The sequence below is a fragment of the Microcaecilia unicolor genome, chromosome 8 (genome assembly GCF_901765095.1).
Source record: "Microcaecilia unicolor chromosome 8, aMicUni1.1, whole genome shotgun sequence".
Lineage (NCBI taxonomy): Eukaryota > Metazoa > Chordata > Amphibia > Gymnophiona > Siphonopidae > Microcaecilia > Microcaecilia unicolor.
The window spans coordinates 223555699-223582986 of NC_044038.1; the positions used below are offsets into that span (position 1 = coordinate 223555699).

At 41.6% G+C, this 27288-nt stretch overlaps 1 protein-coding gene across 2 annotated transcripts in view; it reads left to right on the forward strand.

The window, feature by feature from the left end:
• Positions 1–25950, forward strand: part of STK4 (serine/threonine kinase 4) — a 144067-nt gene extending 118117 nt beyond the window's left edge. For both annotated transcript variants that reach the window (XM_030212491.1, XM_030212492.1), the window contains exon 11: positions 24033–25950. In XM_030212491.1, the coding sequence (XP_030068351.1) occupies positions 24033–24191 (159 nt within the window). In that variant the 3' untranslated portion in view covers positions 24192–25950. The remainder of the gene's footprint in view (positions 1–24032) is intronic.
• The last annotated feature ends 1338 nt before the right edge of the window (positions 25951–27288 follow it).

A 27288-nucleotide genomic window follows, 5' to 3' on the forward strand; every position in this document is an offset into this window, starting at 1 on the left:
AGCCGGGGAGGGGAAGCTTTATTGTGATAGCAAATTAGGATCATGAAAATACAGATTTGAAGGAAATGTATTAGATGAGTGAAAGTTAGTCGTTTGAGCAAATCCTTATCCTTCTAGTAGTATATGGCAGGAATCTTATCGTTGTCTACTAGGACCAAAAAACAGTTCATAAAAGAAATGGATTTTCCAGGCTCCTTTAGGTTATTTATCTTAAAGCTTGTCTGACAGATTTTCTATTTGATAGCAAAGTTGAGTGTAGCTTAAAGGCTTTTAAAGAAATGAAGCACAGTGTATTAATTTTTTCCAGGGAGTGAGATGTCTGGATACAATACATTTTGACCCATTGTGTTTCATTGGAAGAGGGTAAATTAGTTTGCAGGGGCATTGGCCTAGCTAGAGCTGCTTCTTTTCGATAAAGACCAATTTGTTCCTATACCTAATTATCCTGATGCAGTAACCCTCTTAACGCTTGACATTTAAAAAAAAATCATTTCCTCTCCCAGAAGTCTCACAGACTCCCTTTGTTCATGCTTGCAGATTTCCATCAAGGATTTCAATACTGGCAAGAGCAGTCAGAGATGAGAGGCGCTGTGAAGTACAGTTGTTTGTAGTCTGAAATTAAGCGAGCAAATGAGAAACAGTGGCTCTGTGACTGTACTCCACTAAGCTGTCCAGGTTTCTTAAGTTCAGAACCGGAACCTCTACCCACTTCAGGAATGGGAATGCTAAGAATGCTGGGTTGAGCAGAATCTGGGATTGATAGCTAGATCAGATCCTCCATGCCCTGTGTTGGCCATGGCTGAGGATGTTGTAGGGGCAGGGTTACAGCCTTTGTTTGGAGGAGAGGAGTTGGTCATTGTGCAATGGCAATACCTAGTAGCATGATCCTAGGGTTCTAGAAGGAGCCCTGGCCAGGGATTGACTGTGCAATGACTGAATGAAAATAAACTGGGGTAGGATATGAAATAGATGAGAAATCCCCTGGTATTTGAAAATGAAGTCTCATGGCCCAATCTGAAATGAAAACCCAAAGGAATCTGAATGTCTCTAACATAAGGGCATCCCAAACCTGTCTTGGGAACCCCACAGCTTGACCACTTTTTGGGCTATCCACATTCAGTATACATGAGAGAACTTGTGAATGCAAATTTAGCTCATGTATATTCATTGTGGATATCCTGAATACCAGACTGGCTTTAGGGTCCTCAGGACAGGTTTGGGAAGTCCTTTCCTAACTATTGTCTGTCACCTTGTCCAGGTTTGAAAAGGAACTCTGTAGGTTTACTGTTGGGCACACTAGTGAATCACTTGGGTTTTATAGCTGGAGAAAAACGTGTTGCATTATGAGATCAGGGCCAATGTTAGACTTGCTGGGACGCAGGTGATAAATTTGAGAGGTGGTACCCAGGCTGTGTCTTCTTTAGCTTTGCCCCCCCACATAGCATGAGTGCCCAAAGAAATTGCCCTTGTTAAACCCCTCCTTCCCCCCCTCCCCACAAAATGTCAGCCCTGACAGAGATGGGAAGAAGTTTACCAACCAAAGAGAGTAACAATGCTGTATAGAGGGCCTCAGAAGTAATTCTACTTTGAGAGAGAGGAACAAAGAGCAGGAAACTGCTGGCTGTTGATAACAAAAAATCTAAAGCCAACCAGGAGGAGAAAATAACCATCAATGAAACATAACCATAATTTAAGAATACAAGGGGAGGGAGGAGTGGAGAGAAGCAGATTTTGGGGGTGCTTGTGGCTCCTCCGTTCTGACGTATATGGTTTGACAGGACAGACATTAAAAGGAAGGTAAGACTTTGGCGTGCTTGTCCAGGGTGTTCTAGGCAGTCTATTTATTTGTTACATTTGTATCCCACATTTTCCCACCTATTTGCAGGCTCAATGTGGCTTACATAGCACCGTGGGGCGAAAGCCTCCTCCGGTGAAGAAACAAATATAGAGTGATGTTATTTTAACTGAAATAGATACAGTATGTACAGACATATTAAAGAAACATAGAGAGGGAAGTTCATTAAGTTCATAACAAATTTGGGTTTCATTGAATTGCTGGATTCAGGTAATTAAGTTGGGTCCTTAGGATATGCCTTTTCGAACAGGTAAGTCTTTAATGATTTCCGGAAGTTGAGGTGCTCGTACATAGTTTTCACGGTTTTTGGGCGTGCATTCCAGAGTTGTGTACTTATGTATGAGAAACTAGATCCATGAACTGATGTTGTGAGGAGGCCCTAGACAGTGTATATAGTCAGTCACCAATAATGGTCCTTTTGTATCTTCATTTTCAATCCCACCCTAATCCTGATGCAAAGTGTAAGCTTGGACAGGTCCTCTTACATTCAAGGTGCTTTGGAGGATGAGTTAATATAATTAAAGTGAGAGGGGCCATCCCCAGGGGACCTGGAATTGAGTGCCAACTCACATCTTCTATTCCCTAGGGTTGGTCAGGACTGAGAATGTTGCAGGAGCCCTTGATTGGGGGGGGGGGGGAGGGAAGTTGATAATTGTACATTGGCAACTCCTAGTGGCATGATCGCAGAGTTCTAGAAGGATCCTTGGTTCATAGTCCCTGTCCAAGGATCGGTAGTGCAGTGACTGAAAATACACTGGGATAGGATATAAAACAACTGAAAATTCCCCTCCTAGTTGCAAATGAGGTCTCCATGGTACCAGGTCCCAATCTGAACTGGAAGCCCAAAGGAGCAGTAGGAAACTGACAGGAGAAAAGAAAAAAAAAAAAAGGCTTTGCCACTATTTTATCGCTTGGTTGATGATCATGAAGGTCAGAACATCTTCAGTTGCCCTTTTTCTATACAAATGATTTTGCAGTTTTGATACGTTCTATCAAATTGTTCAAAGATGTTATCACATACAATGGAAATGATTATTGTTGGGCTCTCATGATGATTTGCAAAAACAAAATTGTGCTTGATTAATTGCGTATAAAAGTCTGGAATGTAATTTAGAAGAAAACAACTCTTGGGCTTTTTGTTCTGTCAGCAGAGTTTCAAAGTTGTGTACAGATGATTACAAGATAGACACTTTGAAACCGTGACACGTTTTCTTCTCAGCATACGAAGCTGCTGCCCTTTCTTAGAATCTGATGAATTGAAGAATCCTGCCCTGTGAATTTTTTTTCCTTCCCATTTTGGTCACTCTAAAGCGTCTCCACACACCTGTTAACAGCTACCAAATGCCCTGTTAACACAGAAGCATACAAAGCCTTCTGATTCTCATTTAATGGTCTTTTTCTTTTGTGTGTGTTATGTGAGTTGATTACTGTATGCTCAGTAATTCCTCTTCTGTTTTTAATGAACAAGCTGCGTCGTGTAACAGCCTCTCTCATCCAATACTGCGTAGTGTCCATTAAAATATTTGCTGTGGTTGGAAATTTGTATTTGTTAGAGCTTGAGCTACTATTTGCTGCTTTAGTGATCATTGTGTTAAGCCCACTGCATGATCTAAATTATTAAAAGTTGAGGTAAAAGCAGAAGGTTGCACTGTTGAAATATGTATTTCTCCCATCCTTTGAAAGATTAATACCAGCACTTGAGTTTTCTGAAGATAGTGTTTGGTTCTGACTGCTCTGTACATTTAATGAAACCGGGAATTAGAAGCGGGTTATATATTGTTTTCAAACTCTATAAACATTTTATATTCACATTTATCACCTCACGCCTGGAATACAGTTCCTAAGCCTGTACGTCTAGCCCCGTCTTTGGCCGTTTTCAAGTCTAAACTCAAAACCCACCTCTTTACCACTGCTTTTGACTCCTAACTCACTTGCCCTGTCCTTTATCCCCCCCCCCCCCCCCCCCCCCCTCTTTATTCCCTTACCCTTAATTGTTCTGTCTGTTTACCTGTCTTATCTAGATTGTAAGCTCTTTGAGCAGGGACTGTCTTTGTGTATGGTGTACAGCGCTGCGTATGCCTTGTAGCGCTATAGAAATGATAAGTAGTAGTAGTAGTAGTTATCAAAGAGTGCTAGATACTTGTAGGTCCTAGTTATCTCCTTTAGACATTTTTTTTGTAGCAAACTATATTCTCCTGGCATACCCAATATCCTTTGCTTACCTTTGCTGTTTTTTTAATAAGGTGTAATTGGGTTGTTAATTTTACTGTAGAGGAATTTAAGATTATTTGGAGGGGAGGGGGCTGTGTTTGGAGAAGGAAAGGGGAGTCTCACAGTAATAGTTGGCCCAGAGTTTTCAAGTGGGAGATGGGTGGAACCTAAGACCGGTGGTTCTTATCCGTAGCTGTACCCTTAAAGAAAAAAAAAATGAAATATTCAGATCCTAAATGTTTTTACTTCCTGGGTTTCTCACTTACTTTGATACTTTCCTTCAGAAAACCGGTGGCAGTTTTCTCTTTCAAATGCCTCAAATTTGGGTGATTTGATGGTGGTGATGTGGCATATAGTACCAGAGGAGACATGTAAATCCTAATACATATGTAAAAGAATATAGGAATGACTGGTACAGAAAAAGCATTAGTAATTGTGTGTTTTGGTAAACTTAAGTGAGAGAGAAAGCATATGAAATAATATTTTTAAAAAAAAAACCTCTCTAGCGCTGCCACTGCGAGTGGTTCTGTTTAACATGAAAACCATACTGTGATCTCTGATGCTAGAACATATTGGAGCATTATCATCTGTTCAAGTAAGCCTACCCAAGTGACCCAGTTTAATCCTTTGACCCATTTACCCAATACATATCCAGGTGACAACGACAATGACCCAAACTACATCTCCCACCAAATCACCCTATGCTTATCCCTTGTCCCATCCCCTCTACCCCACCTCCAATGCTCAAATACCTCTTACTCATACCTCTCCTACTCCCCTCACCCTTGCCCATCTCTACCCACCTATCTCTTTTATTATTTTGCTATAAATATCTTACATTGGCTCTATCAATACTCTGTAATCCTTATTATTATCTAAGCCGTATTGAACCTGCTTTGAGTGGGAAAGCGTGGGGTACAAATGTAATAATCATTAAATAAATCTGAATTCTCTTTCCCCGTATTTTCACCACACTTAAAACTCTACCCACAGATAAAATTGTTATACCCTAATGTTCTCTTGCTATTGTTTATCGCCCTATCATTTCCCCATTGTTAAATTCCATTGTTCTATTCCCCAAATGATGTTTTGACTTTGACTTTGTCTTCCCATAACTCTTCACAATGTAACCCATAATCGTACTGTAACAAATTGTATTTCCATCATTCACAATATATTGTAAGCCACACTGAGCCCGCAAATAGGTGGGAAAATGTGGGATACAAATGCAGTGCAGTAGAAAACTCAGGTGCTCTGCCAGAAATGCAGTCCAGTAATACTTTAGGAGTCTACCAAAACACACCAAAATGTGGCGGTCCCTTTTAGACGATACGTTCCTTGAATACATAAGATATGCTTCTATAACCTACTTTCTTTGTTTAGTTCAATTTCCATCAGTTAGCCTCCCTTCCAACAATGCTCACAGTGGTGAACAATTTAACCCATACAATATATAAACACAGTAATCCTAAGCACAAGTCTTCACTTTCTCTGACTTCTGGGTATTCTTTAGCGTCCTGTTCAGTTAAATTGTGTATTTTGTACATCGTGTGTTCAGTTTGTGTGCCTGTGTTATTGGGAGTAGCTTTGATCAATGCTTGCCTTTTGGAACCTACTTGGTAAACTTTTACCAAGTGGGCAGGAGTAGCCTAGTGGTTAGTGCGGCGGAGTTTGATCCTGGGTTCGATTCCCACTGCAGCTCCTTGTAACTGGGGGCAAGTCACTTAACCCTCCATACAAAATAAGTACCTGAATATATGTAAACCGCTTTGAATGTAGTTGCAAAAAAAAACCTCAGAAAGGTGGTATATCAAGTCTGTTCCCTTTCCCTATTTGAGATTCTACATGGAATGTTGCTACTATTGAGATTCTGTTGCTACTATTTGAGATTCTACATGGAATCTGAAACAGAAGCCTGCGCGGCCGCGTTGCTGATCTGCAAGGGCAGGCTTCTACATGGAATGTTGCTAGTGGAGGAGTAGCCTAGTGGTTAGTGCAGTGGACTTTGATCCTGGGGAACTGAGTTCGATTCCCACTGCAGCTCCTTGTGACTCTGGGCAAGTCACTTAACCCTCCATTGCCCCTGGTACAAAATAAATACTTATATATATATAAACCGCTTTGAATGTAGTTGCAAAGTACCACAGAAAGGCAGTATATCAAGTCCCATTTCCCCCCTTTCCCTTTATTGTGAAATCTCTATTTTGGATGTCCCCGGCAGCATTCCCGTTCAGTTAAAACAGGATAGGTCATTATGATGCATTAAGGGCTAGATTCAGTGAATGACACGCAATGGATACTATAAGATGAGCACCCGTGATAGGACAGCATTGAGTGCTGAATTCAGCACCAGGACTTACACCTGCTTGAAACCAGGTGTAATTTCTTGCACCCAATATGGGGGGCACATTTATTTATTTCATTTGTATCCTGCATTTTCCCACCTATTGGTAGATTCAATATAGCTTACATGGAACAGTGGGGACAGTTGCAAGGTAGCAAGTGGGATTAACAATTGTCGGAGAGGTTACAATTCAATAGATATAGTGAGAGTTTATAGAAGACTCTCGTAGAAGTAATGGGTTAGGTAATGGCCTTAGGAGATTCAGTTCGGTTAGCATGATTCATTGTTGGAGAATTGCAAAGAGGGTCAGATAGGATCACAATAAGTTGAGTTGGGTTGACTTATTTGTCAGCCTGTAATTGTGAATCCCTATTCACAATTACAGGGATGTAAGATTGGTGAGTTAAGGTAAGTGTTTGGGTCCAGGTTGGTTGCTGTGAGCTTGTGCCTTTTTCGTTCCATCTGTCAAATTTATGGGTAGGTCCCCATAATACCCAGTATTCTGTAAAACTGCGTGCAGATTTTAGGAATGACTCTGACCCACCATTCACGTCCCATGGCCTTGCCCTCTTTTGGGTTGCACGCTATGGGATTTGGGTGCACATTGTTATAACACGTAGCAAGATGTGCGCCCAAATTCAAGTTGATGTGAGTTAGTACGTTTGTTTATTTGGAGGCTTAATATACCGTCTTAGCTAAAAGAAGATCAAAGCAGTTTACAATAAAAATTAATATAATACAATTAAAGAAGAACGCCATTAAAATAGCAAAGAGAATCTTTCAAGCTATACTAAAATAGAAGTAACAAAAAGGATGGAAGTTGGAAGGGGGTGAACAAGTGTCTCGATGCAAACTCATGGGGCCAATACCTAACTGGAACCCGATCCAAAGGCTATTGAAAAGAAGTAGAATTTAAATGTTGCCTTAAATTTAGGTAGAGAAAGCTCAGATCTTATATCAGCCGGCAAGCTATTCCAAAGATGAGGGGCTAGTTAGAACCAATTAGACTCAATTATTGGCACTGATTGGCTCATTAGCTAATTTAGTTGGATGCAGATATTGGATCAGTGCCCAGTTTTGGGTGCCGTAGATAGAATCCAGGGCTAAGTGCATTTAAGTGCATCACATTATTTGCCCCATTAACAGTTAGCTAAGTAATCTATGTGTAGTTCCTGCTCATTCCATGCCGATTTCTGCATTTACTGTTAATGGTTAATACAGCAAATAGGCTCCAGGCACTCCTTGCTTTTGTAGGTTACTGGATATGTTGTGACCCTTCAAACAAGGGCATCTGGTTCATGTTTAGGTAGGCTTATTTCTGTTTTCAAGGTGGATTTGTTGTAGGCTGAGCATTGCCACAGATTTGAAGTCGAAGTTCCTGGAAGCAGTTGCTATATGTAGTCTGACATTCATTGATTGTTACAGAAAGGAGACTCTGAGGCACCTCGTCAATTAGATATTTCATAGATAGTTGGTATATTGTAACATGTATTTTTCAAAATGTCCTGTACAATAGAAAGAAAGAGAGAGAGACACCTTGTCATGAGTGCATAATGTCAAAAAAAAAAAAAAAGCCAGATGTTCAGTGTGACAATATCACATTTTATTCTGGTTTTTTACAGGACTGATTTTATTATGGAATTACACAGACATGCTAGGCAAGCCAGATTCTTGGTGAATCTTTTATAAAAGCAGTGCTTTCACTTAATGATTTTTTTTTTTAATTTCTCTGCAAAATAACATACAGTAAAATTCAGATTGACATTTTAACAGCAAAAATAGACCATTAACAAAATGTGGTTTTTACATCTTTGTGTTCTCATGGTAGGGATGAGGAGAGGTAACTCAAAATAGTAGAAATAATTTTTGTTAAGCTGTTTAATGTGTGATTCCATGAGCACCCCTTCACTTACCACAGTGGCATGATATTAAGTGCTAATTTGCATATTAGCCGCATGCTGTTTTAGGAGGGCAGAGAATGGGCGTAGACTGCACACTGCAGTTAGTATGCAGCACTTCCTGTGCGCTCCCATTTGAACGTACTTGCTGTTAAGAGTGCAGTAAGTGCACAAATTCACTGTGCTTAAAAGGGACCCTTAGTTTTGTTTTTCAGTATTAGTGTCTGACTATATATTTTGAATAGAAAGGTTCTTTAAGTCCAGGGCCGTGCCTAGGGTCTCCGGCGCCCCCCTGCAGTTGCCCCCCCCCCCCCCCCCCGAAAACGATCGCTACACTACCCGCCCTCTTCTCCCCAGATCCTTTTCCTTTTTTTTTTGTTTAAATTTACCTCTGTCCGGCGGCAGCGTAGCGTTAGTGAGAAGGAGGCGGCGCTCCCCCGCCCCGACGTGTCAGTCTTCCCTTCTCTCAGTGTCCCGCCTTCTTCTGACGTCATTTCTGATGTCAGAAGAAGGCGGAACTGAACGAAGGGAAGACTGACACGTCAGGGCGGGGGAGCGCCGCCTCCTTCTCACTAACGCTACGCTGCCACCGGACAGAGGTAAATTTAAACAAAAAGAAAAAGGATCTGGGGAGAAGAGGGCGAGGTAAGCATGGTGCAGCGGGGCGCCCTCCTGCCATGCTTACCTCGCTTACCTCCCCGTCCCATCTGCCCGCAACCTCGGAGTCATCTTCGACTCCTCCCTCTCCTTCTCTGCGCATATCCAACAGACTGCCAAGACCTGTCGCTTCTTCCTCCTCAACATCAGCAAAATTTGCCCTTTCCTCTCGTAGCATACCACCAGAACTCTCGTCCATGCTCTCATTACCTCTCGCCTTGATTACTGCAACCTACTCCTCACCGGCCTCCCACTCGGCCATCTATCCCCCCTTCAATCCGTTCAGAACGCTGCTGCATGTCTTATACTCCGCCAAAACCGATATACTCATATCACCCCTCTCCTTAAATCACTTCATTGGCTTCCGATCAGATATCGCATACAATTCAAGCTCCTCCTCCTTACCTACAAATGCACCCAGTCTGCGGCTCCTCACTACCTCTCCACCCTCATCTCCCCCTATGTTCCCGCCCGCAACCTCCGCTCACAGGACAAAGCCCTTCTCTCAGTACCCTTCTCCACCACTGCCAACTCCAGGCTCCGCTCATTCTGCCTTGCCTCACCTTATGCCTGGAATAATCTTCCTTTACCCATACGCCATGCCCCCTCCCTACCCATCTTCAAATCTCTGCTTAAAACTCACCTCTTCAATGCTGCCTTCGGCGCCTAACCGCTTGAGAAATATAAAATACCCCAATCCATCCACCCTATCAGATTAACTGTTCACTCGTCCTCTAGATTGTTCACTTGTCTTTTAGATTGTAAGCTCTTTGAGCAGGGACTGTCCTTCTATGTTTGAATTGTACAGTGCTGCGTAACCCTAGTAGCGCTTTAGAAATGGTTGTTGTTGTTGTTGTTACCGTGTTGGCACGGCCCTGTTTAAGTCAATGTACAGCTCTTATGTTTACTGAGAAGCTGGCTAGCTAATTTCCTCTAATTCCATACTGAGGTCAGGAATCACTTATCCTCATCTAAGAAGGCTAACCTCTCGGCTTTTAGCATCCCTGGAATAGGCAAGAGCTACCTATAGTAAGTATACATTCTGGATTTTGCTTACACCTTTTTCAGTAGTAGCTCAAGGTGAATTACATTCAGGTACACTGAGTATTTCTCTGTCCCTGGAGGACTGACAATCTAAGTTTGTACCTGAGGCAATGGAGAGTTAAGTGATTGGGTGGCGGAGCCGGGGCTGGTGGTTGGGAGGCAGGGCTAGTGCTGGACAGACTTCTACTGTCTGTGTCCTGAAAATGGCAGATACAAATCAAGGTAAGGTATACACAAAAAGTAGCACATATGAGTTTATCTTGTTGGGCAGACTGGATGGACCGTGCAGGTCTTTTTCTGCCGTCATCTACTATGTTACTATGCTGGGCTAGATGGACCTTTGGTCTTTCCCAGTATGGCACTACTTATGTACTTATGTACTTATGTACTTACCCAAGACCACAAGGAGCAGAAGTGGGCTTTGAACCGGCCACTTTTCAGGTGCTAAAATACAAGTGTCACATGCTAAGGAGTTGGGTATATGACGCATTTCTAATCTGTGACCTGTTCCTGAGCTCCCCCGTGATATTAAGCCACTGTATCTGTTGTGTGCGAAGAGAAGAAAGTGGCCTTTGTTATAGCACAAGTTGGTTGCTTGAAGGTGACATAGGTGCAGAGCAGACAATACCAAAATAATGTGCATTTGTGTAGTACCTTTCACTCAAATGCCATCACTGCATTTAATTGCAGTTCAACTCGCTCATGGAGTGGAAAGTCTAACTACCAATCTAGTTGTCTAATCTTCTTTACAACTTTAAGATAGCTAATACAACATTCACTCACTATAATGAGACAAGAAGATTAAATGGCGTGCCTAATGTGTCAGAGGCGGTGAAAGAACGGGTTTTGACTTTGCTTAGAAGCTGCTTATTGTTACACTTACACGCTTCTTTATTCCTGCTTCCAGATTTAGTACGGATTTCATCTGTAGACTACACTATTTAGATAAAGTGTTGTTCAGTAAGAGAACATGAAACCTTTGAAAAATTAATTCTTTAATAAGCAGCCTTATTGGAAATGCACACATGAGGGGACGTGACCTGCATTGCTTGTCAGTAGGAGCTCGGAAAATAATTCCAGGCTGTTCTGCTGAGTTTGTGAGACGAGGACTTGCACGCCATTGGAGCAGCTAGCACTTAATTTTGACTTTGTCATCTATGGAAAAAAAGTCTCACCTGATCTGTACTACTGTCTTTCTTGCTGTTGCGATTTTATTTTACATAAGAAAATAAGAGTAGCCATACTTGGTCAGACCAATGGTCCATCTAGCCCAGTATTCTGTTTTACAAACAGTGGCCAAGCCAGGTCACAAATACCTGGCAGAAACCCAAATTTTACTGTTTGTGTGTGTGTATAATATATTTATTACTGTACCCTTTAGTATCCTGACTTAGGAATTTTGGATGTTCTGAATGTCCTTTTTTCCCCTCTCTCAATCACAGCAGTCACTCTCTATTAAAAATGAAACCGTTCAAGCTGGTTTTCCTTCTTGGAAGTGGTCTGTCAATTTCTTTGATAGTTAAACTGAGTGGCACTTATCCATTGTCACTTCTGTCCCTTCCTGTTTGTGGTTCAAAACTTTTTCTGAAAAGCTCTTTGATAATACAGGTGGCATAGGTGACCATGGCCCATGGGTTCCTTAGATATTCATAAGTACATAAGTAATGCCATACTGGGAAAAGACCAAGGGTCCATCGAGCCCAGCATCTTGTCCACGACAGCGGCCAATCCAAGCAGGGCACCTGGCAAGCTTCCCAAACGTACAAACATTCTATACATGTTATTCCTGGGATTTTGGATTTTTCCAAGTCCGTTTAGTAGCGGTTTATGGACTTGTCCTTTAGGAAACCGTCCAACCCCTTTTTAAACTCTGCTAAGCTAACCGCCTTCACCACATTTTCCGGCAATGAATTCCAGAGTTTAATTACACATTGGGTGAAGAAAAATTTTCTCCAATTTGTTTTAAATTTACTACACTGTAGTTTAATCGCATGCCCCTAGTCCTAGTATTTTTGGAAAGCGTGAACAGACGCTTCACATCCACCTGTTCCACTCCACTCATTATTTTATATACCTCTATCATGTCTCCCCTCAGCCGTCTCTTCTCCAAGCTGAATAGCCCTAGCCTCCTTAGTCTTTCTTCATAGGGAAGTCGTCCCATCCCCGCTATCATTTTAGTCGCCCTTCGCTGCACCTTTTCCAATTCTACTATATCTTTCTTGAGATGCGGCGACCAGAATTGAACACAATACTCAAGGTGCGGTCGCACCATGGAGCGATACAACGGCATTATAACATCCTCACACCTGTTTTCCATACCTTTCCTAATAATACCCAACATTCTATTCGCTTTCCTAGCCGCCACAGCACACTGAGCAGAAGGTTTCAGTGTGTTATCGACGACGACACCCAGATCCCTTTCTTGGTTCGTAACTCCTAACGTGGAGCCTTGCATGACGTAGCTATAATTCGGGTTCTTTTTTCCCACATGCATCACCTTGCACTTGCTCACATTAAACATCTGCCATTTAGTCTCCCAGTCTCGTAAGGTCCTCTTGTAATTTTTCACAATCCTGTCGCGAGTTAACAACTTTGAATAACTTTGTGTCATCAGCAAATTTAATTACCTCGCTAGTTACTCCCATCTCTAAATCATTTATAAATATATTAAAAAGCAGCGGTCCTAGCACAGACCCCTGAGGAACCCCACTAACTACCCTTCTCCATTGTGAATACTGCCCATTTAACCCCACTCTCTGTTTCCTATCCTTCAACCAGTTTTTAATCCACAATAGGACATTTCCTCCTATCCCATGACCCTCCAATTTCCTCTGTAGCCTTTCATGAGGTACCTTGTCAAACGCCTTTTGAAAATCCAGATACACAATATCAACCGGCTCCCCTTTGTCCACATGTTTGTTTACTCCTTCAAAGAATTGAAGTAAATTGGTCAAGCAAGATTTCCCCACACAAAAGCTGTGCTGACTCGGTCTCAGTAATCCATGTCCTCGGATGTGCTCTGTAATTTTGGCTCAAAAAAGCATTAGATGGTTTCTGAAAAGCAATGTTGCTCACCTGTAACGGATGTTTTCCATAGACAGGACAGAAGGTACCCAAGTTAGAGATGTCATCTGACGGCACCAAGACAGAACTGCTGTCCAAGAACTCAGAGTTTAGTGTAAAGTTCTCAGCAGGTGCATCCCATCTACACATAGCAATTCCATCAGCTCCACAGTTGATTTAAAAGCTCAACAGTGAGACAGCTGGAATGTGTGCCTTATCAATTCTGCTGTCTACGGAAACCTTCTACTATAGGTGAGCAACATTGCATGAGCAACGGGTAAGCAACAAGCAGAACTGAATTAGGCCCACAAACAGGTGGATTCTTAAGCTTATGGATGCTCTACATTGAATTGTCTTAATCTTTGGAGGAGCCAGCATCAAGTTGTAGGAGAATGTGCAGGAGTTGTCAGTTTAGAAGGACAGACCAGAGCCACTTAACCAAAGGCACTGTCCTGTCCCGAGACCTGGTCTAAACAGTACTGTGCTGTACTGCACAGAGATCATTGTAATTAATTTGTTTTCTGTGCCACAAATAAAAATATAGAGAGGACCAGTTGCTGTATCGCAAATAGTGTTCATTTAGTCAGACTTCAGGAGGGCTACCATTGTTGCAGTAGTTCTAATATGATGAGACTTGACTTTAGAGCTGAGTGTGGTATCTGCTTGTTCACAGCAGAATTGTAAAGAGACTAGCCAGTTTGCTAGAGTTACAATTGGCATATTATTCTTATTTGGTTTGAACGAAATAAACAGTCGAGTCACCTTTCTCAAGGGTGCAGCTGTTTTCAAGTAGAAGGTGGGAGTCCGTTACAGTCTAGAGTATGAAGGGTCTTCTCTCAAGCATTTGCATGAGGCTTTGGACAGAAGTGGGAAGCACTAGTTTAGTTTATTGCTGGACTTGATATACTGCCTTTTGGCCTGTGCAGGACACTCCAAAGCCATTTACAATTAGTCATTAAAAACTGTGAGGAAGACCAAGCAGGTCATGTCCCTGAATCCCTCCCCACCCCATCATAACCCCAAAAGACTGTGTGCCCATTTTTCACAAACTATATGATGAGTCTTCAAATGGGAGCGATTAGCTTCTCCTGTAAGATGGTGGGACAGCATTCCAAGCAGAAGGAGCAAAGCAACTGAAGGCAGAGTGGTGAATTGTATCCAGTTGAACGTATGCAGGAGAAGGCAGAGCCAATTGATTGGTGTATTGCGAATGTGAGAGACAAAACAAATGATAGGGAGCAAACAAATTTGTCAAATGAGTAGGAATGCCTGAAAAAATGATCTTGCAAACCAATGGAAGTACCTTTTAAAAAGCAGACTTGAATAATAATTGGAAGCAAATGTAATTGCCTCAAAATAGGTTTTATATGGCCATAACTCCTAGCTCCTGCCAACAGCCTAGCACCTGTGTCCGGAGGAGCTGTAGTCAACAGGGAGCACTGTTTCAGACCAAATCTAAAGAATTACAACAGTAAAACAATTTTAAAATAATGCCCAACAAGAGTTTTAAATTCTCCTTATGAAAGGGAAGGTTGACTGACTGAATCTGATGTAATGCAAAGGATGACACTCCAAATACTGCACTGAGGTGGAAAGGTGCGACAGCTTTGGCTAGAAACTTGGGATGTGTCTAAAAGACAACTTTGTGATGATGGACGGCTCATATGTTAACAATTCTTGATGATCACTATTTCTGCTAGCTAAAATGTAAGCTGCTAGGAAAAGTATTTTTCAAGGTAGGGATGCTCTTTCTAGCAGTTTGAAAGGAGACTTCTTGAGTAACGTGAGGACCAGATTTAAGTTCTAAGGCACAGGGGACTACCTTGGGGGGGGGGGGGGGAGTCTTTATATGAGAGGAGGACCTTCCTTGAAGTGAGCAGCCATCTGCAATTGTGAAACTGGAAGGCTATTCATTGGAGCATGGTACACTAACAGTACACTGAGATGTACCTCTGATAGAGCTGTGATGACCAAGATGATATAAGTGGTATAGGTAGTGCAAAATCGTCATAGAACACCTGTCCACAATGCTTACCATAGTTGAGTACAATAAAAAAATATTAGAAATAATTTCACAAATTGGACAAGATAACATACCACAAGCTACCAACAGTCCATCAGTCCCTTCATTACTTGACCATGACATGTACAAAGACAACATAGTACCTCTCCAATCATCACATCCGCAAAAACCTCCACATGCCTACCACAACATAAGTCAACAAACACCACAATATATTGCTGTTATATGCTGAAATTCCCCCCAAAAACCAGCTCAAAGGCCATTCCAAACAAATGCGCCTTCACCAGTTTCCAGAAATGTAATAAACCACTTCCCAGCTTAATACACTCTGAAAGAGAATTCAAAAGCACAGGATCATCAAGGAATATGCAGGCTTTGTGCATCTGTACTAAACAAAACAACAATAAAAACAAAAAAATAAAACAGCAGAGGACACTGCCACCATACCCTGCTCCACAATAGGAACATATAACAGGATGTGAAGTTCCTGGGAGCCTCACCACTGAATGCTTTGAACATTAGCAACAGGATCTTAAACTGAGTGTACCAGACCACTGGCAGCCAATAAAGACCCCATAGGTTATGTGTTATGTAATTAAAATGCTGGGTGTCTGTAAGTAGGGCACGCAGTTGCATTTGAACAATCTGGCAGGCGTTTAGAGAGGAGGAAGGTAATCCAAAACCAATGGCAATAATTCAGAAATAAAATCACGAGAGCCTGGAGCACCTCTTGATCATTTCGATTTATGCAACATTCGTAGTTTAAAAAATTGCTGCTAACCAGTAGTAAGGTCATGACAATTAATAGAGTGCAAGAATGATGATCTTTTCTAATTTAAAGTGTAGGTTCATTTATTGGAAGGCTTCCAAGCTGCGTATCAAGATGTCTAGATGGGCTGCAGAACACCAAGACTAGAGGCTGCGAGTGCTAGATACTTGAGGACTGGATGAAGACATTGGCAGTACTGTTGAGTGGTAGCTTAGCACTGGGAACTGGAGTGTGATAATGTGAATGAGGGTGGGCACTGGAGCCAGGATATACCATGCATGAGGGTGGACACTGTAGCCACACAGCGGGGTTAAAGTGAACTAATATTTATTTCAGGGGTCAGGTAGGGGTCTTGTTCACTTCACAGGTGAGGGAAGAAAAGTGAACATAAAACTAGTCCTTGGATATAAAAATGTTCTTTTGTGGCCTACTTCTGCAGGATTAACAAGTGAGAAGACAACTGTGGCTCTAACACATCAAATATACCCCAACAGTTGAAGAGTCCAGTGTTTCAATGAGATATATATAGTGCTAATCTTGATTCTAAACAAGTTGAGAACCTCAATACACCCAGATGCTAATGGCAATTTTTACGTCTTTAACTGGGGTTGTTTATAGTCATCATTGGTCTCACTTCATTGTGAATTTTGTTAAAAACTTTTTTTTAGCATTCTTTTTATTTTAAACAATCCTTTAAATTTAAAACATAGATTCTCTCAAATCTGGATCCGCTTAAATTTTATTCCTTTATTTATTCTCTTAATTTTCCTCCTGCTGCACCCTGATTTAACTCATTTTCTATATACAATAAAATGTTGAGCACTTAGCTGTGGCTCGACGTTGACCAAACTCGTTTCTGATTAGTCGCTGAGAATGCTGCATGGGACAAGATGGAATGTGATCACTTGAAAGCGTGACACCATCCTTTTGATATTTCAAGAAGTTGATGCAACAGCTCCTGAAGAAGCAGTGAAAGTGAAACGGGTTTGTTTAAAATAAAAAGAATTCTAAAAAAAAGTTTTTAAAAAAATTCACAAGGAAGTGAGACCAATGATGACTATAAACAATCCCAGTTAAAGACGCGAAAATTTCCATTAGCGTCCGGGTGTAATGAGGTCCTTACTTTGTTTAGAATCAAGATTAGCACTACTTCTGCAGGGCCACAATGTGCATTACAGTTTCTCAGCAAGATAGCATATGCTGCTGGCTCTAGTGTGGCTCCCCTTCACATAAGTATAGTCTTTGGCAGTCAACATGAACTGGCTTGCATCTGGCCAGATCAAAGATATCAGTTTGCAAGGTTCCCAAGTCGAACTTTGCCTTCTTAACTGTTGTGGTTGCAGTTCACAAATACGTGGTGGAGGCATATACAGTCGGTCATTGCTGCTTCCCTCTGGTTCTCCTTAACCTTGCTGTGCCCTGAGCTTTTTATACTCCTTGGACCAAACCCCCCTGGCTGCACCCCTCTTGTGTCACTTCCCCTTTGAGCTGGACTATGAGGTGGTTCTGGAGGTTTAATTAACAGATGGCATGAGCGTGCTTGGCCTGTTATGTGGTCTGAAGCCAGTAAGCGGCGCTTGCCACCATACAAGTAATGTATTTTGAGTGTATCAAGATGGCAATGGCTGCATAGGGAAGCAATTCCTTGTCATATGACGCTGTCTTCCATCAATCAAACCCCCTTGATTCTGACATTGTGAGGAAGTATCCTTAAGAGAAATTGGCAGTGTCCTATAGACTCCCTCATATGGAGTAACTTGCAAGGAAGTAGAACTGTGAATTTCTGAGGGACAGGGATCCAGTTCTATCAAGTCAAAAAGGCGCTATGAGAATCATTGAGCAACAGCTTTGCAGGAACTTATAGAGCAACCTTTCAGTGGAATTGGAGAGTAAATGCAAAACAACCAAACCCATGGAATTGCCAGTGCAAGACATGGGGGGTGGGGAGGAAGAATGGAGCAAAAGAGGAAGATTTGCATTCTCTTTGCTGTCAAAGATAGAGACTTGTGGAGTTCCCCACTTGTCAAAGGGATGTTATGTCAAATTGAGGGTCAATTCATGATGATGAAGCACCTTGCTGAGCTTCTTGGCCTACTGATTTTGTGGTCTGGGTATGTAGGTGGCCTGTATCTAGATACAGTTGGTTATAGCAAAGTACCAGATTCTGGCTGCTTCCCAACAGAGGTGAAGAGAGCCCGAGTCCCTACTGTTGTCTTGGGAGCCTTTGTATATTTGTGAAGACCAAAGATGTCTGATCTGGATTCTTTTTACTGCTGTAGAGCGAAATGAACTTCTTTTAGCTATTTTAGTGACAAACGTGAGTTGGCCTAGTATAGAGACCTTCCTCAGTGGTGGCAGAGAAGGATCAGATAGAATTCTCCTATGGAGAGTAATTGAATATGAAAAGGATCCAGGAGACCCTCCACATCAGACTGAAATGAGTCTAGAGAGGACCAAGAAAGAGTATAAGGGTGTTTGTGCTCTTGAGTTTGACAATGACAATAAGGCGACAATTGGACCCGAGTAAATTGCTGTCTGCGCAGGAGTAGACCAGATGAGTGGGAAGACTTGGTTATGTTGGTAAAGGAAGTCTAAATGCATTTTTAAGATAGCCCTTCATAAAATTTGTGAAAAGACTTTTGCAGAAGAGTGAGAATGCTCAGGTAACTGAAAACATGCTGAAGCGGAAGCATTTGTCTGTTGCTGTAACCAGTGTATGAGGTCCTAGGCCGTTGTGCAGAGGACAGAACAGTCTGTGCTGAAAGACTCTTGCAGCATTGGGTGGCTACAGAGAAGCAATGTCCAAATGCCTCTGTTTGTGTTGGCCTGCTCATCTCTTAGCTGAAGTAGATGCAAGCATCCTCGGCTTAGGCATCTGCAGGTGTTTCAGAAGTAGCTGGATATCTCAAGTATCTCTGCTGTTTGGATGACTAGCTTCATAGGGTCTCAGCGCCTAGAAGAGGTTGATTTTTCCATGGAAGATTCTCAACTGGTGCCTGCACATGGCTAGGTGGCTTCTACGCAGAATCCTTTTTGCAAGATTTTTCTAGGAGCAGCTTCTCAGGTGTTTAGAGGGTCTCTTTGTGCTCTTGGAGACATCTGAGCACAGTGTTTACAATCCTGTTAGTTGTGGTCAGCACCAAAGCACAAGATACATTTAGTATGCATGTCAAAATTCTGGATTTTTCTGTCACATTTCGGGTACGAATGAAATGCCGATTTTGGTACTATGTCTTATCCTCAAATGAAAAAGGCAAATGTAACAAAACAAAAAAAGCATCAAAAGTAACAAACGGAAGAGCTTTTTTTTCTGTTTATTCAGCTGAGTAGAGAGAGAAAAAACTGAGTAGACCTGCTGTGCATGCTGAGATCTTTACACAAAGTTCTTAGCTCTGGAAGAGCAGTTTCATCCTGGTGCCGTCAGTTGACATCACACACGTACCTAATTCAGTCCTGCTTGTTGATTGAAAATGGTCCATAATAGAGCAATGTTTGTGTGGGGGGGAGGGGGGGAATCATAGTTTTCTTATTAAAAGTAACATACTTTTAGGTGTCCTTTTACTAAGCTATGGTAAAAAGTGGACTTACTGTGCCCTTGAAGAGGTCTTTCCCATGCGCTAAGTCCATTTTTACTGCACAGTAAATGGCTGATTTTCCAATTTTGTATTAATAGCCATGTGCTAATGTTGCTCTTAGTTCATGGAAAGGCCATTAAAAAACGTATTAGCGTGTTTTCACTTATGACACCTATTTTGTAGGTGGTAAGGGCACATGTGCTGATCTTGCTCTAACCAATTAGGGCATAGTAATGCAGCTACACTGAGTTGCGCAGGAATGCCTCCTCTCCATCTCCCCAGACATGCCCCCTCCCACAAAATTTGATAATATTTTTTAGCATGCAGTTAACATGTGTCAATTTGGAACTTACCGCATTCGTCCTACAGTAAGCATGTTGCTATATACAGTATGTGCAACTGGAGGGTTCAGTGGATTAATAAAAGTGAGGAAAGTATGTGTGTTTCTGTCCGACTTGGAAGTGGAAGAAGGGCAGTTTCAAGACAGGTGCGCAAATATTATTTTGGTTTGAAAAGAATACTAGAATGAAACCAAGCATGATAATATAAGTAACCATTAAAATACATGGATTTTATAGTACAGCCACCATGTGCTGAAGCCATATACATATCAGCCAGCAGCAGACTACTTGGTTCATGCACTAGGTTTCAGTAGATGTTGCAACCATAAGAAAACTATATGGTCCACTCACTAGAATTCACAACAAAGAAATTTAGATGCACATTGGAATCACTAAAATCCAGCCCAGCAGGGAAGAGGAGTATGTGGTGGGAAATGTATGTGGTCTGTATATTGAATATATATATATGTTTTTTGTGTATTTGTTGGCAACTGTGTCTGTGACTAAGAAAGGAGGTGACAACATTTTGAAATGTGCGGTTCCCTAACCACCATGTTATAGTGAGTCACTGTATTCTGAAGCTGCTAGAACTTCCTTTCACGGAAAAGCATTGGGACTTTTTTCTGGGGTCTGTATTTCTCTGGATCTCTCATCCAGTCTGACCCATTTTCAAACTTTTTTTTTTTTAAGTTTTTCATCCATGGCAAATTTGGTCCCATTTTGTGTAATTTTTGGAGAGTAGTTCTGTTCCTGGACTGGTAGCCACATTTTGTTTTTCAACCTCTTTTGTATAATTTCTTTCCAGCATTCTGTTGGGTTGAAAAGCATTGAACAACACTCTGTGCACTTTTAAGATCATTGCAAAACTTATTTCACCTTCTTAGAGCTTCCAAGAAACTTAAGACAGCAATGAAAATCTGATATATGTAGAATTTTAACTTCCACTGGAAACATTCCAAAGAAACCATTATGAGAAATGGAAAAAAATAATTAAATGACAAATGCAGATCCTTTTTCCATAAAATGAACGCATTGACTTTATCTTCAGACAGGCTAGTCTGTCATTTTTCATAGGCTCTTCTAATGACCTCAGGTAGTTCAGCATGTTTACTTAACATTGCAAGGTAACTAGCTTCAGATGTTTAGAAGGGACCTTTGTATTCTCAGAGGTTCATGTGTTCCTATATATTTATTTTTTTTATTTTTGTTACATTTGTACCCCGCGCTTTCCCACTCATGGCAGGCTCAGTGCAGCGGACAATGGAGGGGTTAAGTGACTTGCCCAGAGTCACAAGGAACTGCCTGTGCGGGGAATCGAACTCAGTTCCTCAGTTCCCCAGGACCAAAGTCCACCACCCTAACCACTAGGCCACTCCTCCAGATTTTTCAAAGGTGTGTTAGCCTAGAAACACTCATCGCATTTTGTGCTGCAGCAAAAATCGTTGATATTAGCGTGTCCCACAGTGGAAGATGCTGGGCCTACTGCTGCCGGCACAGCTAGGATGCTCCAGCCACAACCGAAAGCCCTGTAATCAAGATTGTCATTCAAGATCTGTTCCCGCTTGGAACTTAAGAGGCTGCTTTCACTTTGCTAACAATCTAGCTTGAATTTTGAACATAAAAGGTCACATTGAAAAAGTAGGGCAATAAAAAGGAGCCCCCCTTCCCTCCCCCTCCGGGCAAGGTTTTATTGATTGCTTCTCAGCTGAGGTTAGATTTTACTGTGAAATTTGAAGAGCCATGTTCTCATGTTTTATGCTGGATTGTTGAATATTTTAAGGACGGTGAGGTAAAAGGAACTGCATTCTGCACTCACCGGCCACTCAGGAACAGCATGTAAAGTCATTTTTATTCCTCTGAAGAAAACTCATTTATTCTTTGAGCTGCTATAAATTATTGATTCAGCTTGTATAATAATTATTTTATTGCACTGTGCTTTGGAATTTTGTAGGCATGTAATAAATGATTTGGTAAACTGATAATTTATTGGTGGATTTATTACATTTTTTTTCTGCTCATTTTGAAGTGTTTGTAGTACTGTTGCACACAGCAGTACTTTCACACTCTAGTCTGGCTGACTTTCTATTTCTTTGCTTTCTCATGGAGTAAATTAGTCGCATTTTCATAAACACAGGCAATATTTAGAAACAAATCCAATTACCTGCTGTGCAACTTTTCTTTTTAATTATTATTATGGAAGGGAATTACTTATCTGATCCATCACTATGTATGGTATACGTGATGAATGAAAATGCAAAAAAGCCTCAAGGACCATTTGAGCATGGGAGAGTCAAAAGTCCTTTATTAATAGATCTGACGTGGGCATTGTTTCAGCATCAAATGTCTGTGTCAGGGGTCAATAGGAATCATATGAGCCCTTAGCACACTATTTTAAATAGGCTGATTCCTATTGAGCCCTGACGCAGGCATCTGATGCCAAAACATGGCCCATGTCGGGTCTAATAATACTACTACTACTACTACTTAACATTTCTAGAGCGCTACTAGGGTTACGCAGCGCTGTACAAATTAACAATTAAGGACGGTCCCTGCTCGGAAGAGCTTACAATCTAAAGGACGAAATGTCAAGTTGGGGTAGATAAGTTTTCTGAGAAGAGGTGTAGTGATTATGTAGTAATAATGACGGAGTTTTGACTATCCCCTTGGTGCACTTATTTTTTTGGCGGGCTCAACAGCGTCCGACTCGAATTTACTGCGGTCCAGCGGTTTATCAATTACAAGAGTCATTATTCTGCACCAACACTTTGTGTGTTCCAGCTGTGAGTGTCAGACCCCTGAAGCAGACGGTTGTTCCGTCGAAACATGGCCCCATGTCGGGACAAGTACACAAGTGGTGCTGAATAAAGTTTGCTCATAACTTGCATCTGGCTGTGAAGATTTCTTGGTCCACCCCTATTCTTTTGATTTTTTTTCGTTGGATTATGCATAGGAGTTTTCACCTTTACCTTTTGGGTTTGGCTTTTGCTTGTGTTTTTATTGCATTTTCATACATGATGACAAATCATGTTTCTTCTTTGTATTATCGTTTTGTTTGTTGTAATTGTTATCAATAGAAATTAAACAAAATAAAACATGGAAAAGAAAATAAGATGATACCTTTTTTATTGGACATAACTTAATACATTTCTTGATTAGCTTTCGAAGGTTGCCCTTCTTCGTCAGATCGGAAATAAGCAAATGTGCTAGCTGACAGTGTATATAAGTGAAAACCTTCAAGCATTACTATGACAGTAAAATAGATACCATTGGAGATTCTACATGGAATGTTGCTACTATTGGAGATTCTACATGGAATGTTGCTACTATTGGAGATTCTACATGGAATGTTGCTATTCCACTAGCAACATTCCATGTAGAAGGCTGCGCAGGCTTCTGTTTCTGTGAGTCTGACGTCCTGCACGTACGTGCAGGACGTCAGACTCACAGAAGCAGAAGCCTGCGCGGCCACATTGGTGATCTACAAGGGCCGACTTCTACATGGAATGTTGCTAGTGGAATAGCAACATTCCATGTAGAATCTATAGAAATCAAACAAAATAAAACATGGAAAAGTGGACATAACTTAATACATTTCTTGATTAGCTTTTGAAGGTTGCCCTTCTTTGTTAGATCGGAAATAAGCAAATGTGTTAGCAGATAGTATATATAAGAGAAACATCAAAGCATTACTTTGACAGTCTGACAGAGTGGGAGGGTGGGGGTATGCATGGGGACATCAAAGCATTTCATTGATATTCTAACAGGATGGGTGTTCGTAGGTGAGAGGAGGGTAATAAACAGAGAAATACAGCTTTATGGTTTATAATGGGTTAGAAAACCCAGATCCTTATTAAGTCCTGTTTGTTGGGTGTCAAAATATTCAATCATTCTTATTTCAAAGGTCTTACGTTCCTGTATTGTTTTAAAATTACCTTTCAGTATTCTTACTGTGAAATCACTGGTGCAGTGTTCTGGTCTTGTAAAGTGTTGGCCCACAGGGGTGGGGGCTTGACTGGCACCGGCTATTTTCATGTGATGTCTGTGCAGATTGAATCTTGTCTTAAGCATCTGGCCTGTTTCTCCAGTATAGCATCCTTCGTTACATTTTTTACACTGAATGATATATACCACATTGGAAGATGAGCATGTAAAATAGTCCTTTATGTTGAATATTTTTGTTGTTAATGGTATTGAGAGAAGCTTACCATTCATAATCTTTGCTGATACTGTTGCATTTTTGTTTGTGTTTCAGTTAAAGAACTGGAGTGTGGAGGAGCTTCAGAGGAGGCTCTCTGCTCTGGATCCCATGATGGAGCAAGAGATTGAAGAGATCCGGCAGAAGTACCAGTCGAAAAGACAGCCCATACTCCATGCCATTGAAGCCAAGAAACGCCGACAGCAGAACTTCTGACGTGATCTCTTGAGAGAAGGCATTGATCTTGAGAAGCCATCGGCTCTTACAACAGATTTATTTCTATTGAAATAGTTATTCTGACAGTCAGAATTATTTTCCATAGCGGGTTTTTTTTTTTGTTTTTGTTTGCAAACTCAGGCATGATGGAGCAGAAAGACCTGATCTATGAGCGTTCCAGGTTAATAGTATTAAAATACATGAGCATATTGTTTAACTGTTTTGCCCACTTCCTAGTCTTAATCAGAGAAACAGTTTGGAATATGCTAATAACATTGACAGCATCCCAGCAAAATTTATATTTTTGACACATTTTTCATTGTTGGGATGAATTTATACAACTGCTGTAGTTCTGATTGTAAAAACGTATCTTTTAGTCTGTGAATTTCATTGCTTCAAATATGGTACTTCAAAAGACTAAACAAAAAATAGGCCAGTCGGAAGGAAATAGGGATGCTGTATACAAATGTTGAGATGTTACAAAAACTCAGTTTTAAATACGTTGTTTTTAAATACTTATGTAGAATCCATTCTTTTTTCTTTTTAAGGTGTGAAATCTTAAAATATAGCATAAAGGTAGCAATTTCTTCTGTCCAGCTGAAGCCATCCTCAAAACAGTATTTTTTTTTTCACATGATAGCTTTATACAGATGTGGCTCACCCTTCACCTTCTGTGGAGCTCAACCCTTTTACTTTTTTTTTTACAGTTTTAAGATTATAAAAGTGTTTGAATTAATAAAACTAAAAACAGCTGTACAATTATCTGATGCCAAAGAGCAAAACATGCATGCTTGCTATAAATCTGAGGCTCAGTTCAAATACATCTGGATAGCAGGCATCTGCCTATGTAATGAGCATCTTTGTACTGAACAGGGCTGATAAGAACACGAGTCAGCTTTTTCTGGTGAACATACGCGGACTGAAGTGCTTGAACTGAGACTTCACTTCCTTTTTATGTTGTCATCTAAATCAGTTTTTTTTTTTTAAATTTCTTTAAATGATATCAGGGTGATACAAGTGATGTTAACTTTTTGTACTTCATTTTCTCAATTCTTTGTAAACGACAGCCCCGGCTGCGTCTTATCCTTCGTGGCATTTTAACGTTCAGTTGCAGCTTTGCACAGTGCATTTCACTGACTTCAGTCCAGCCCCATGCCAGGATGGGAGACGGTGCTGACGGCTTATGAAGGACATCCTCCTCGAATCTTTGTGTACTGTACAGAATTTTCATTTGGGGGCTTTCTTGCTGATTTTAATTCTTTCCCTGTCTCATCCTTCCCGCTGTATTGACCAGACATCTCTTGTGAGTTAGGGGGACAGGATAGGGCTTCCTTAAAGACCTGTGTTCTTCAGTTACCTTAAAATTTGTCACTTTGAGCAGTGCCTGCACCATCTTACCTCAAAGGGGGCTGTGACCACTAGCAACCCAGCATTACTATTCACACCTAACAATGAGGCTACGTATCATCTGATATTTAATGATCACTTGGACGTCTAGAAAGCAGTATTGCTATACTTTTTTATCATTCTGCTAGAGAAGAGAACCTTTGCAATGCTAGAAGCGTATTGCTTACCAAGGTCAAGACAGCAAAGCTCCAGATTATATATAGGCTGATGCAAATGAATTAGTTAATGGGGCATCAGCAATCAGTAATTAGAGTTAATTTGGATTTGAGCGCACATCCGCCCTAGTCACTATTCTATAACATCGACACCTAACTTTTTTTCTCTGCCAAGACCTGTCACTTCTTCCTCTTCAACATCAGCAAAATTCACCCTTTCCTCTCTGAGCACACCACCAGAACTCTCGTCCACGCTCTCATTACCTCTCGCCTTGATTACTGCAACTTACTCCTCACCGGCCTCCCACTCAGCCATCTATCCCCCCTTCAATCCGTTCAGAACGCTGCCGCACGTCTTATATTCCGCCAGAACCGATATACTCATATCACCCCTCTCCTCAAATCACTTCATTGGCTTCCGATCAGATATCGCATACAATTCAAGCTCCTCCTCCTTACCTACAAATGCACTCAGTCTGCGGCTCCTCACTACCTCTCCACCCTCATCTCCCCCTATGTTCCCGCCCGTAACCTCCGCTCACAGGACAAAGCCCTTCTCTCATTACCCTTCTCCACCACTGCCAACTCCAGGCTCCGCTCATTCTGACTTGCCTCACCCATTGCCTGGAACAATCTTCCTTTACCCATACGCCATGCCCCCTCCCTACCCATCTTCAAATCTCTGCTTAAAACCCACCTCTTCAATGCTGCCTTCGGCGCCTAACCGCTTGAGAAATATAGAATGCCCAATCTATCCACCCTAACAGATTAACTGTTCACTCGCCCTCTAGATTGTTCTCTTGTCTTTTAGATTGTAAGCTCTTTGAGCAGGGACTGTCTTTCTATGTTTAAATTGTACAGCGCTGCGTAACCCTAGTAGCGCTTTAGAAATGTTAGTTAGTAGTTAGTTTTTCTAGCGCGCAGTTCAAGGGGAGTGGCCATGGAAGGGGTATGGGCAGATCAGTTGGCATTCCTACAAGTTGGATCCAACGTGGAAAATGAGCCAGCAGATCAGTATAATATCCAAAATATTTTATTGAAGATATACCGTATGTTAGACAGTTGCCCAAGTTGGGCATGATGTTATAGAATAGTTATTTGCGCACCCAACTGCTGAAAATTAGTTGCCAACATGTACACCAAGTTTCAACAGGCATAAATGCTGGTGTGAAATCCGTGCTAAGCTAATATTCTATAAAGGGCACTCTGTGCAGAGTAGCCTTTATAAAATACTGGTAAAAAAAGGCCGTTTCTGACACAAATGAAACGGGCGCTAGCAAGGTTTTCCTCAGCTCCCCTGCAGCCACCCATGTCCAGCGACCCTCCTCTCCCCCCTGCAGCCACCCATGTCCAGTGACCCTCCTCTCCCCCCTGTGCCCACTGCAGCCACCCATGTCCAGCGAACCTCCTCTCTCCTCTGCCCCCCTCCTGCCACCCATGTCCAGCGACCTTCCTCTCTCCCCTGCTACCCATGTCCAGCGACCCTCCTCTCTCCCCTGCCCCCCCCCCTCCAGCCACCCACGTCCAGCGACCTT